The 14198-nt window shown below is 50.4% G+C and overlaps 1 protein-coding gene across 1 annotated transcript; it reads right to left on the bottom strand.

The window, feature by feature from the left end:
- Positions 1-2502: 2502 nt before the first annotated feature.
- On the bottom strand, positions 2503-4076 carry HOXB13 (homeobox B13). The gene is made up of 2 exons (XM_065749966.1): positions 3494-4076; positions 2503-2756 (listed from the first exon to the last, which is right to left on the bottom strand). Exons 1-2 carry the CDS (start codon positions 4074-4076, stop codon positions 2503-2505), a joined length of 837 nt encoding a protein of 278 aa, XP_065606038.1.
- Positions 4077-14198: the final 10122 nt, after the last annotated feature.

The following is a 14198-nucleotide window of genomic DNA, read 5'->3' on the forward strand; positions in this document are numbered from 1 at the left end:
CGGTGCCCCCCGGCAGCGGCTCCTTCCCAGCGTTTTACGAGGATGTCGGGGCTTTCTCGCCTTTTGCTGAGGCCCGCCGTGTAAAGGTTTTACAGCTCTACCCGAGACTTTCCTCCTCCCCTTTCCCATCCACATTTTCCACCTCGGATTTGGGGCCGGAACTGAGGACAAGCGCTTGGGGGGGGGGGGACACAAGTCACCCAGTCTCGTCCAGTTTTTCACTGGGGAGGGGGTCAAGCCCTGACCGAGCTGGTGGGAGTCAGGGGTCGCCCATCCCACATAGGTGAAAGAGCCCAGCTGTAGGAAAACGATGGGAAAAAGGAAGATGTCACTAAAAGGATTAACCCTTAACGTGTCATAGAGGGGACCATCCATTTCCAAACCCATAAACCGATCTGGTTTCCTTTGAAGTCGCTTTCAGATACATCGAAGATCACAGTCAGATTTCTTTTTTTATTTCATTTTATTGGCATATATGCTTATCTTTGGGGAACATCCGAGTGACTGCTTCCTCTTGGGCCAAGCTGCGTCTTCTCTATGGCCTCTGCAGGCACAGAGATGAGGACTGGCGACTCATTATCATCAGCGCAGGGATAAATGATTTTGAGAGATTTTGAGATGCTCAGGAAAGCAGCCCGAACATTTCCAGACATTTTTCTGCGTGACAGAGATGGAGTCTGCAGCTGTGAGGCAGAGATGGGATGCTCCAAGTCACCCTTCCAGACAGAACTTGCAAAACACAAACAAGCAAGCAGACAAACAAACTGAATGATTCAGTATAGAGTAATTCGGAGCAGAATCCAGGTGGGGAAGTGCAAGGTTTATTGGGACCCTGCAGCTGTCTGAAGGTGGAGGAGCATTTCTGCCCTTCCACTGTCCGTAGTGCCCATTTTCTTCCTTTTTCATCCATTTATTTTGACTTCCCGCAGCCCCTACGTCCTTCCCACCCCCCCGCCCCCAAGGGGTTCACTGAGCTCTCCCCCTTTCATTGTGTCATCGCTCGCAAAGCTCAGCTCGACGCCACTGTCTCTCCCCTCTCGTGACGTCATGGCGGAGTGACGTCACACCAGGCTCGGAAATACGTGGGGAAAAGCGAACAGAAAAATGAAGGGGGTCCGTGCTTCAAACACTTTAAAAAATACCTGTTTGAAAAAGAGCTGCTTGAAAGAATCAACGCATGGAATTTACAAAAGAAAAGGCAGAAAGAACGAAAACCGAAAAACAACTCGGGTGGTGGTAGCGGTGTCCTGGAGTTTATTCGCCTTTCCGAGGCTGTTTGAGGTTTACAGGAGGTTTAAAGGCGGCTCTGCTGCGGGGACCCCGAGCTGCTGCCTCTGAACACCAGACATTGAACGTGGACGTGGTTGGACTCATGCACCGAGCGCTTCCCTTACTCCATAAAATACACCTAAAGGAGCAGAGGAGAGCGCGTTCCAGTACTTACACCCTATTTATTCTGATGTAAAGGATCACAGCGTTTCTTAATATTCACCAGTATCATTTCGTATGATGCGGGGATTACCTCAGCACATGCTATGAAACATATCGCTATAATTCGGCGTTATTAGAAGGCAAAGGTGGCTACAACGTTAGTACAGACGAAATCGTGTATGGGATTATACAAATCGCATTTACTCGTATCAAAAGATAGTCACGAACATACATGTATGTATGCATACGAACACGTGCATATATATTTATATCCACACAGCCGGTACCATACTGCGTGTCTACATGCATACATAGACACATCTGGGTATATATAAACACACGAACACAAATATTGTAGATGAGAAAAGGTAAAACAACGCGCCGTCCTGACTACGTGCATGTGCACACCTACGTGCATCTCTGATCCGTAACTGCAACGCAGTGGGTTGCCTGAGGCAGTGTGTGTGTGCACACGGATGCACACGCGTGCACTGAGCATCCACGCCCCGAGAAACGCGCGCGGGTCTCCATACATCACACCGGGACTGCGTGGATTTCTCCTCTTAATTGAGCACTACGATGTTTCTTCCTGTAATTAAGGAGGTGCTGCTGTTTGTATGCTCTAAGTTCGGGTTTTTTTTATCTTGTAGACCAAATCCATGTGCAATGCCCACCCTCCCCCCTCCCTCGACCCATCCCGCCGCACGCAGGCGAGACGGGAGTTGCGTTCGGGGTTAATTAACGCAATTAATTGTGTTTTTTTTTTTTGTTGTTTGTTTTTTTAGAAAGCGCTCTGCGGATGCAGTTCAAACACAAACGATGGGAGACGGAGCGAGCACGACGTGGTAAGGCAGAAAGAGCGAACTGTACATGGTCCTCTGCGTGCAGCCCGGGTGGGAACGTTGCACCTTCCGACGTGCGGTGCCCGCATCCGACGATGAGTTTTGCTCCTCGGGAACAGGATGCCCTTCTCTGCCCGGGGGGGACGGTGTTTCCTCCCCCCCCCCTCCCCCCTCCCGGTGCCGGGGTCCCGGGGACCCTTTGGAATTGCGGTGTGGGGTGACCGCGTCCTCACTGAGCGCTGCTGCTTTTGATTTTGGCGACGACTTTCTTCTCTTTGACTCGCCTGTTCTGGAACCAGATGGTGATCTGTCTCTCCGTGAGGTTGGTGGCGGCCGAGATCTTCCTCCTCTTGTCTCGGGTGATGAATTTGCTGCTGGCGTACTCCTTCTCCAGCTCCTTCAGCTGCCCCTTGCTGTACGGGACCCTCTTCTTGCGGCCCCGGCGGAAGGCGCAGCCGTCGGGGGGCAGCGGAGCGGCGGCGTCTGGGAGAGATGGGGCTGAGCAGGGTCGGGTTGGGGGGGCCACAACGCGCCCGATCCCCCACCTCCGGCAGCAGCACCTTCCCCTCTGCCACCCCTGTCCTTCCCTCCACTCTCCCTCTCTACTTACAGGACATATCTTAAGGAAATGTGAAGATTGTTTTTCCTCTCTACATTTATTCATAAACGCTTTTCCCCTTTAGAGGCATTCAAATCTCGTTTTTCCGCTCTAAATTTAACTATGATTTTTTCTTCTCTGCATTTATTCATATAGTCCTTCTCCTATATTGTCTTTCTCCTCTAAACTTATATATATCTCAGTTATATATATATTTGTCTCTGAACGCATTTATATATCGTGTTTCGTCTCTAACCGTTTTTGTATATCGTTTTTCTTCTCTAAACGTATCTATCATAATTATTTTTTGGAGATGAGTCCAGGTAACGACGACCAACGTGAGGCAGCCCAGCAACAACACATTCCCTTTCCCCATTCCCACTGCTGCCCTCGGTTTGTGCCACCGATCATCTCAGTGCCCGAGCTGCAAAGGCCATCGTTCATCTTAGTTCTTATTTTTGCAGCCTGGCTGCCCTCTCGCTCACAAGGAAGAGCTCCTGGACGGCAGCAGCATTTTTTTTTTCCCAGTAGGTTATTGTAAGCCTTATTTAAGCAGACTACGTTAAGCCTTGCTCCCAGCCACCCGTCTCACAGCCCCTCCGCAGCTCCAGCCCGATTTTACCTGCAAAAGCGGATTTCAGGAGGTAGCCGGCCTGGCCCTGCTCCTTGGGGCAGCACATCTGGCCGCTCCAGCTGCCGCCCAGAGCCCAGGGCTGGTGGTAACCGTCCACGGGAAGCAGAGCTTCGTGCCTCGGTTCCCCGGGGCCGCCTAGCCCCGGCACCACCGACACGTCCAGGTACCCGGCCACCGGCTGGTACGGGGCCCCGTAACCGGGGTAGAAAGCTAACTCCGCTGGACGGCTCTGGAAGTCCTCGCTGCCCGCAGGGGGGTCCAGGTATTTCTCGGGGGGAAAGGGCCCCTGAGTCGGGCCGGCTTTGAGGGCGCTGCGGGCGACGCGGCACGAGTAGTACCCCCCGCCCAGGTACCCGTAGGGCAGCGGAGCGGAGGCGGTGGGGCCCGGGGGGGCGGCGGGGCCCGGGGGGGCCGCAAGGCACGGCTTGGCCGCTTCCTCCGTCGGGTAACCGGGGTTCATTCCTGGGGGAGGCGAAGGGCAGCCGAGGGCCGGGGGGGGCGGCAGGACCCTGCCTTGGCCGCCTGCGAAGCCACCGGCTGCCAGGAGCCCCTCGAGGCCCGGGGGCTGCATGCGGGGCGGCGCGGGGGCCGGGGCATTGGGAGAAGCTGCTCGACGGCACCCGGGTACTGCCCGAGGGGGGGTCTCTGGATCTTTTTAAAAGGCTGAGAGCTGCCGAGAGCTGCCTTGCCCCGCCGGGCTGCCCTGACGCAATGGGTAGGGCCGGCCTCATTGGTTGATGCGAGGGGGAAAAAGGACGGAGAAGGAGGGGAAAAAAAACACACAAACCCACAAAAAAGAAAAAAAAAAAAATCTCCAGCCCGGCCCTAATAAACTCTGGCTGCAGAAATTGCGAAAATACTTTTATTGCAGTCGGAGGAGGAGGGAGGAAACATCCCCAGCACGTGACAGGCGGGTACACGCCTGTGCATTATACAAAAAAAAAAAAAGAGAGAGAGAGGGAGAAGGGGCAGAGGGGGGGATGGGGGACGAGGGAGGATGGAGAGAAGCGCGGAGGAGCAACCCGAGGTGGAAAAACACGGGCTCAGCTTTAAACCGTCCTGTAATGTTGTGTCCCCATCTTCCACGCAGGTCTGAGGGCAGAAAAAGACCGTGGGACATGGGGACACCCGAGGAACCCCTCGGGCCCTGACTGTGTCCCATGCACGTTCCTACATCCACCCACTACAATCTGCATCGATGCAGCAGAAAGATAAAACCTATATCATATATAACCTCTCCCTAACCTCTAGGTTAGATACAGCTTTGTACCTAAACTTATATAACCTATCTAGAGGGTGCAGGGAGGATGAAGGCATGACCCTAACAAGCAAGGAGCGAAAATAGAAAGAATAACAGCAAAGATTGGGTAAAAATATTTCTCCCTGCACTCAGATTTGCCTCCTCACGCAGCACTGGTGGGGCTCCAGGACAGTGCTCCAAGTTAGCAGCTCAAAGGGAAAGTTTGGAAATGGGGGGGAGGAATCACAGTGAGAGACTTTGGGTGCAAGAAGAGTGAGTATACAGAAGGGTACGGACAGGCTGAGATGGAGGTGGAGGGTTACTTCCGTGTGAAGTTTGGGGTTAACACACTGAAGTCCACGTATACATGCACCTTTGGAAATGATTGGGGCATGCACATTTTTTTGCACAATGGCAAACACATAGCTGCATTTCTCCGTTCTTTTTGTCTCTGTTTTCCCCCCAAAAAAGTCTTTTTTCTGGGGGAAACCTTCACCACTGTCACCCAAAGGGCAGATGAGCTCATGCTCTGCATTGCTTCCTTCTTGCAAACAGATCAGCTTAAGAAACTCACAAAAAGTCGAGATTTTCTCTCTTCTCATTACCAAATGTCAGCGTCGTTGCTCCCTCTGTCATGTCTTCGGGCCACCGAAGATCTGAGGCCCCCAACCCTAAACTGACGGGGACGGGGGGAGGCAGTGACCATGTCGGGAAAGCAGCGGCTCTGCAAAGCGTTCCTGGGTGGGGGAAAGGCTTCATCCCCACCTGTGGATGCGTCCGTGTCTGCGTGGGCTGCGGCCAGGATGGGGAGAGGGGCAGAGCTGTCTCAGCAACCCTAACTCCTGCAGAAAAGCCCCGGGAAACCTTTCGCCCCCTTTGCAATCTAGCTCCTTTCAGCTCAGGAGATCCGTGGGGGTCTCGGAGGGATCTGCTCCTGCAAACCCTTCCTGCCCCAACACGTCCCACAGCAAAACGGGTAAAAAGGAGCGTGAAGCTGAGGGTTCAGCCTCGGCCTTTCTCGTTCACTGCTGCTGAAAATCTTGGAGTTCTGGTGAACGTGGTGATTTTTACTTTCTTTTTTAGAAGAAAAGAGCGAGAAAAAAAAGGGAAAAAGAGGGAAAAAAGAAGAAAGAAAAAAGGAAATAAGAAAGAAGAAAAAAATTAAACGAAAGATAAAATAAAAAAGAAGAAAAAAAGAGAAAGAAATACGGGAAAGAAAAATAAAGGAAAAATGGGGGAAAAAGAAAAAAGAAGAAAAAGTGCTGAAATGAAAAATAAATACAAAGGAAAAAATAAACGAAAAAATAAAGAAAGAAAAGGAAGAGGGAAAAAAGAAAAAACGAAAGGGAACTAAAAAAGAAGAAAGATAAGCGAGATTTAAAGAAAAAAAAGACAGAAAGGAAGAAAAGAAATAAATTAAGTCCTATCTTTTTAGCCTTCACCTTTCCTATTTGAAAGCCCCCTTTTTTTTTCCCCCTTTCCACAGTTTAACGACCGCTTTCCTTTGATGCCCTTTGTGTCCCCCCCTCCCCCCTCCTCTCCCGCTCCCATTTGCTCGGCTCTCGGCTCCGCGCTCGGCCCCGCGTTTGCCGCAGCTCCCCGCCGCGCTCCGGGTCGGGCCGGACTCCCACCGGGGTCAAGGCCAAGGTGAACGCCGAGAGCGGCGGTGAGCGGCCGCCGTCGGGTCCCGGCGGTGCGGGAGGTCGGAGCGGAGCGACTCGGAGGGGGAAACCCCGACGGGATTCGGGATGGAGGAGAGATACGGACGCAGAGGAGCGACTGGCCGCGGGCTGGCCCGGTAGTTTGCACTATTTTTCTTTTCTTTTGCTTTTTTCTTCATGTCTCGTTCAGGGAAGAAGAGGGATCCAGCGGCTCGGGCACTGCACGAGGCAGGAGAGGGACCGCTGCTGATGGAAATCGGATTTTATCCCTTTTCAAGAAGTCCTCGGGCAGGCACAGCCCGGCGGCAGAGCATTGCCGGCTGAAATTCTGCTTTCCGCCTGGTTTCGCCCCAAACTCCCTACTCGGATTCACTTATTCAGAGGTCGGAGAGGACTTTTTCACCCGGTTTCTCCCAAACATTTGCACGTGGGCCGATTTATTGGAGTCACTGCCGATCTTTGCTCTCACGCTTTTGAGATCTCGTTCCCTTTCTGTTTATAACGCGGTCGGAAAAACTCGAGCCCCATTTGCCTTGGAAATAATTGCAACTGTGGCTTCCCAAGTGATATTAAGATTTCTGCTCTTCGACAATTTTATGCATCAAATTCTGCGCGATATTTTGGATCGCAATAAAGCAAGAAAGACGGCGTTATTTTAAAGGAAAAGATCGATTTATTTACCAGCTCCTCTCTGCTCTCGATGACTGTGTTTAAAATTAGTAAATACACCTATTAGTTTGCAGCTATTCTGATTTTTTATTCTCCATGGGATCCATTTAATATTTACGCCATCTGGAATCTGGAAAAGCTTTAACTGTCTGATCTTAACTGTCTGTAATTTTTTTTTAAGCAATTGAATTTGAGGTCGTCCTTACAAAATAGAGGGGGAAAAAAAAAAAACCAACAACCTCAAAACCGACACAAACCCCAGAGTAGTTTGAAGGGGAAGAATTGGAAGTACTTAAAGACGTAACATTTGGAAATAATCAATTGTTGAAAATTTGAGTTCTGGCTCTGGAAGGGGGCCCAGCTTTTTGGTTTGTGATTTTGGCAATATTTCTGGGAAGAAAAATCAAATAAAGGCAAAATATTTTGATCTTTCCTTTCTTTCTCTCTCCCTTTGCTGACAGACACTCTTTTCCCACCCCACGGGCAGCCCCAGAAGCTCGGGGGGATGGAGGTGGGAATATTTCTCTCCCTGGTGCCTGGAGGGCCAGAATCTGTGCTTCATAGCACGTTTCTCTTGGATCCTTTGAACAAATCAGCTGGCATGGGAACAGAGAGCACGGCCTGGCTCCTCTTCACTCCTTTTATCCCTCTCTATTGCTCCTGGCCGAGCCCCCGTGCTGCAATCACTGCAGTGCATTTTTGACCCCCTCTTCAGGGTGCAATGTGAAACGACCCCAAACTCGAAGCATTTTGTTGGACCCGGTTCTCTTTATCTCTACACTCAGGTCTCCCTTCCCTGGGTTTGTTTGGACGAAGGCTTCTTTCCTACCTTTAAATTTCCCTTCGAGGAACCAGGAGGGTTGAGCACCCGGGACTGACAAACCTGAATCTCCATTTCGGGGCTCTCCCTCCCTTTCTCCAAAATATGGCGTTGAAACTCCAGGAGGTTCCTCAAAAGCTGCAGCCCCTTTGGAGTATATCCCTCTTTGCCCCCCCCCACAGTTTGCCCACCTCCTGCTCACTGGGCAGAGGGTGGCTGACACTCCAGAAAGGGCCCATTCTGCCCTCACCGCTGCCTCCGTGATAGGAAGAGGTGTGGTTGGAGCCTGTATGGCTTTGTCTGCGGAGCAGAAACCCGAGGAAACTGGAGGCAATGTGGTCTGGGTGCAGCTTATGAAGCAAACGCTCCTGTCCTGGAGCAGAGAGAGAAAATATAAATGCGCATCTGCTACTGCAAATAGAGACATTTGCACATCCTCAACCTGGAAACAGCCCCATAAATACCACTGGGTGTCTGTGTCTGTGTTGTCTCTGTGCACGGCCCAGCTCTTCGAGTGATATTCTTTTATATATGGCGAAATGTGCATCTCCCCATACTCCCACGTGTGTGTATGAGCGGCTGTGCATCCATCCTGCCCTGAGTCCCACCCCACTGGAGCAGCACTTTTGCCTGAGCACATATCCCCTTTTGGCCGAGAGCAGCCATCACTGCACACGCCAGGGACCAGCTCAGCGTCCCCCAGGATCCTGCTCAGCTCAAGCAAATTGTTTCAGCTGCTGTGGGATAAAAGGGGAATTGCTTTGTGCTCAGCTTGCTGTACTTGTGATGTTTCATTCATTAGGAGCCATCCCACTCCTCTGAGCTATCCCATTGCTGAGTGTGGGTCCTGCAGGCAGCCTGCAAAAGGCGTGGTCACGTGGACGGTGGGGATCAGCTTGATTTTAGGTGGAATCCGGAATATCTTGGGGATATCCTCAAAAATGTGCCTGGGACTGGGATCCCTCTGAGGGAGGTGAACCCAGGTGAGAACTCAAGCAGGTCAGGAGCTGCCCTCCCACCGAGCACGGGGCAGACTGCAGGTGGGAACCTCACATCATAAACCATAAGCAAGTGAGCCTGTTCACATCCTGAGGATCTCTGTGAGGTAGCATTAGGACTCTGGCTGAACTCATTGCTGAAGCCCTTCCTGCTTCTTCTCCAGCCTGGCTCTACTTCACACAGTGGGTCATCATCTATTCCAACCTGTCCAGTAATTCGGAGGTATTCTCATACACAAGACCCTTATGTTTAGGACAAAGCCATTAGTATGACAGTCATGACCAATTCAGACAGTGCTGGATGTGATGCCTTACATTCCATAAAGTTCCCCTGATAGGAATAGGATGGAGCTCAGCATCCAGTGAGATGAGTGGTGGCCCCTCCAGCTCCAGGCTGGGGGCACAGAGTTGTGCAGACCTCAGCTCCTGCAGTGCCCGTTGCAAAGGGAATTATACTTCCTGATATTCGTGGCAAAACGTTTGGACTGAGGTCTTCAGAGCAGACAAAACATCAGGGATCAGAGCAGAGCACATCCACAGGGCATCCACTCTGTGGAAATGTCACTCGGGTCACAGTCAGAGGGAATTTGGGACAGTGCTTTTTTGGATGATGACGATTAATTGTTTTCATCTGCATTGCCAGGAGAGATTTGTGCACAACCAAAAAGCGGCCGGCTGTCTCACTCAGGCTACTTATGTCTTCTTGAGCACTGTCCAAAGGGAGCTACCCCCAGGCACAGGGATGGGTGGGTGGGCTCAGTGTCCCCTGGATGGAGCAGAGAGCACAGCAAACCTTCCGGGAGAAATTCGCGTCCTCCCCCCGCCTCAGCTCTTTAATCCAATCCGAGTGCTCAGGATGAGATGGGAACAGAAATAGGGAAGGATCGGGAACTCCGTGCCGTGAGGGGGGTAATTTCAAAGGTCACATCTCCCCCCTCTCCGCCCCGTTCCTCGTTCCCGGCCCCCTCCTTTGGGCAGAGGGTGGGGACACGGACTCCGCCTGGTCGCGGGATCCTGGGGACCTGAGCAGCTTTAGCAGTCGGTGAATGCCCAAACCCAGGTTCAGGTAGCTCCTGGCACTTCCAGCGACCAATTCACAGCTTCACACGGTTTAAATTGAACCCCGTGGCTCATTCCCAGTTGCGGGGACCGTCCAGCTGAGGTCGAGTTCATTTGGGTTGGGAAATGAATGCGCGGCTGTGAATTAATTAAACACTCAAACAGCATTTGTCAGAATGGGACAAGATAAAAAGCCGAGTATCAGCCGATGGTCAGTGAATCGTTTGCTTATGGCAACTGCCAGACTACATTAAATTCCATGCATGAATACAATGGAGGGATTGTCGGTTTACGAGCTGCACACGGTCGGATGCTGATGCTCTGCACTGCAGAAACTTAACTCCATCCTTTTCCGAAGGGCAAAAACACGGGGAAATCCCATTACTCGAGTGCGAAATCGCTTTTCTTCCCCTCTTTTCTATCTCAGCGGAGAAGACCTGGGCTTCCCCCCTCCGCCCTGCTCATTCTTGTCCCCGCTGGCAGCTCCAGGAGGATCCCAGGCGAGTGGGACCGCAGCTCAGAGCCACGCAGGTGTCGGCACACGGGGGGAAGCCGGATCCGGACGGCAGAAGCAGTTTCCGTTAATTAGGAAATAATTGCTTTGGGAATGAAGACATAGTCTCGAAAGATCACTGCAATAACAGTTTAAAGGAAAAGAAAATAAAGAAAAGAAAAAAAGTTAATTGCGACTTTCTACACGTCTTTGTTAAAGAAGCGCGGTCATTGAATTGGAGCCCGTAAAATGGCACAGGAACACATTTCTCCGTTAGTTTTCATGTTCACTGCTCTTAATGCTCTCCTGATACATACGGGCGGCGGCAGAACCGAGCAGAGCCGACCCAGCTCACATCTCCTGTAACACGAACAGAAATACCCCAAAGCTCTCCCACTCTTTCTTCCTACCAAGCGAGGAAATCCCTCTCATTTCCCCTCGGCCGTTTCAGTGCACAATCACACGCACGGTGTCGGGTTCTGTTGCAAACTATGCAGATCGAGGATCACCACGACCAACTTTCCATCGGATTTCATTTGTTTTTCAGCGCTGCAGAACGATGGGACACGGACCGACCCCGAGAGCCGTGAGCCCATTCCCACTCAGATTTCCCCTCTCCCAGCTCGCTGCCTTTGTCGACGTCGCCGAGAGAGTAGATCATCCAAGCCACAAAAATGTATTTTCTCTCCCTCCGTTAACGCAGCGGATAGAAAAGGTCTCTTTTTTTTCCCCCTTTCTTTAGTTAAATAGTACAGGAAAAGCAGAACAAAATAAACCACCAAAAAACTGACAAGAAAGTTCCGAGATAACATTGCAAAGTGGAGAAATAATTCCAACATTGATATATATATATAAATAAAGATCAGAAACGATTGATAAATATATATATATATATATAATATAAATATATATATATTTGCTATATATAATAAAAAAATATATAAATATTTATCAATCGTTTATCAATCGTTTCTGATCTTTATTTTTTTTTTCCTGGTCGCTCTCTGTGCTGCCCGAATTTTGTGACTTCCCTAAACGGGAGCGAAGCTTTCCTCTGCCCTCCCTCACTGTAACGTCTCAGCGTTACCTCTTTTCAAGTCGCGCGGGAAAATGGACCGTTTTTCTTCCCTCATTGTGTCAGCTCCGGCTTTGGGGATCCCCTGAGCTCCTGGATCCCTCTCTGCTCCCTCCGACCCCCACCCCTGCTCTCCCAGGAGCTGATCAGGGCACAGTGTTCCCCTCTCTAAAGGCGGTTGCTTCGGTTTACCCCCATGACCCGGATTATGAAAAATAAGCCCAAAGTGGAGACGCCTCTTTATGATGGGGAGAGGTCCCGCTGCAGTGGGATATCATCTATTTCGTTATTGCTGCTCGAGGAGATCTGCTAAACAGACTTGCTGCCAGCACTCAATAACTTCTTTCCTCCCCCCCCAGAAATCACAGCTTTCCTGTGCAATCACAGATGGAACAGGATCTGAGGAGAAAGATTTCGGTGTCTTTAGGGTGGATTTCAATCCTGGACCTCACCAGGAGGAGCAGAAGAGGTAAAGATGCCCCCCGTCTCCAGGCACCTCTGGGGTTCGGGGGTTCCCACAAAGTGCCATTACTTCAAGGAGAGGTTTGTTTGTAAACGACTCAGACGAGTGCACTTCCACATCTCACCTCTGTTTTATTTTGCTTTCATTTCCTTCCCACTCTCTGGTAATGTTATCCTGGAGAAATCTATGGTCTTTGAGATTCTGGAGGTGAAGGCATGGGAAACACCCTCGGCCTGGTGGGAGAAATCCCAGCCTTTCCCCACTGAATCAAGCCTCAAGTTCACGGCCTCAAGAAACCTTAGAAGAAATGAAATAATGCATTTCCCAGCAACATTTCCCAACCCAATTTATATCCTTTCACACCTTGATTTCGACGCAATCTCTCCTTCCTTGTTCTCCAGCAAAGAGAATCCATTTTCTTTCCCTAATTATCGAGCAATCAGGATGTAAAAAATAAAAATAATCAGATTGTGACATAATAAAAAATGAGAAGAATAGGAAAAAAAAAAAGACAACAGCTGCATGGACGGCATTAAGAAAACTATAAACATCTGGGCATTCTTTCCACCGTTTATCTCTCTGTTTTAAAATCATTCTCCCTTGCTCCCAAAGACCAGCTTGCCCGGGAGCATTTCTTCCTGTTCAGTGTGGTGCAGTGTTTGGAGCTGTCTACACACCATGGCTCCCACTCTAAAATTCCCCATTATCACAACTCTGATTTTCTGATATTCTTAAAAGTCTGGACTTAGAAACACTCAGATCCCAAACCTCCCAAGGAGCTGTGGTTTTGCTCTGCTTGGCTTCAAGCACAGAGCTGTACCCACCTGAGCTCTCCACCTCCTCCAGTTCCAGCTCGCCTCTCCCTGGGGAACCTCTCTTGGAGCATTTTGGTGCTCTCCAGCTGTGCTCTTCTTTCTCGTTTTAGTTACTCCTCATCAGATGCTTAGTAATGCAGACAGAGGGTAGCTTTGGTATCTGAAGCACAGCACAGGGAAAACAGAGTCACAAACCCAGAGTTATTCACTGCCACAGAAGAATGTTCTTAAAAAATATTTTCATCCATTCCTTTCCACAGATTTCCTCCTAACATTGCCCAAACCCGTTTCTACACAGCAGAAGAGGCAGAGAATGTGCACTTGTCCTTACCACCAGGGATTTGACTCAGTCACTCATTCTCTTCCCATTTCCAGGATCTCACAGATTTTCCAATACCTGTGCCTAAATCATTGTGTATTCACCATCTGGAGAGGCAGACCTGGCTTCTCCCTCCTTGTGTAGTGGGTACGCCACGCCAGCACTCGTCTGGCAGATGGCTACCAATTAATAGTGCCTTCCCACTGTCATTATGTACAACTTCTGCTGCTGACAAGTCACGTACGGCGAGACGCCAGGCAGTGCTGGCTCACTGCATGGATGCCAGAGCCAATAAATGCTTCTTGGTCCTCAGTGGTTGTCAGCGATGTCACCACCCGTGCAACTTAATGTAATAATGTATTGCTGCATCCAGGCCCCAGTGGTTACTGTGCCAGCGGTGGCTGCAGAGTTTCCATTCATTATTAAACGTGGTAGGAACATTACTGATGGTTGCTTAAGAAATTAAGAAGCAAACGCTGCGTCCTCCTGACTGCAATAATCTCATCTTCTGAGGTTTTGTTTTGCTGTTTGTAGGTAACATCTTTTCCTCGCGCATTCGGTATCCAGACATGAAAATCCTAAAACATCAGTACAGACTCCCACTGTTCCCTGTACATCTTGGGTGTAATATCCCTGGGAGTTTGGACCAAGGCTGCTGCAGTGCCTCTCTGGGCTGTGCTGTGGGGAAGGAAATCTAGAACAGTGCCAGCAGAAAGGAGTCAGGGCCCTCCGTGGGCCACGTCCCTCCCTGTCTCTGCTAGGACATAAATCCTCAGTTATGCACCGTAATGAAAGAATCTGTGCCATATGCACTGGAACTAATTAAATCTGAATCTCGTTCTCAACGCAGCGGATGCGCCCTGGGAGAAGCACGGCTCCTCCCTGCACACAGGCAGAGGGTAACATCTTCCTGCAGGCTGCCAGCTGGAGTGACATGCCCATGAAAACCACTGAGCAAACATTTCGGCTCCTGGGCTGCGTTCAGCCTCGCATTCTGCTTTTGTTCTGCTGCTGTTTGTTGAAGGAGATCTCTGAACTAAATGTGAAAGAACCCAAATGCCTCCAGTGTACCTTCGGGGAA

The sequence above is a fragment of the Cyrtonyx montezumae genome, unplaced genomic scaffold (assembly GCF_038088225.1).
Source record: "Cyrtonyx montezumae isolate F1298 unplaced genomic scaffold, pur_monq_1.0 scaffold_61, whole genome shotgun sequence".
Taxonomy (NCBI): domain Eukaryota; kingdom Metazoa; phylum Chordata; class Aves; order Galliformes; family Odontophoridae; genus Cyrtonyx; species Cyrtonyx montezumae.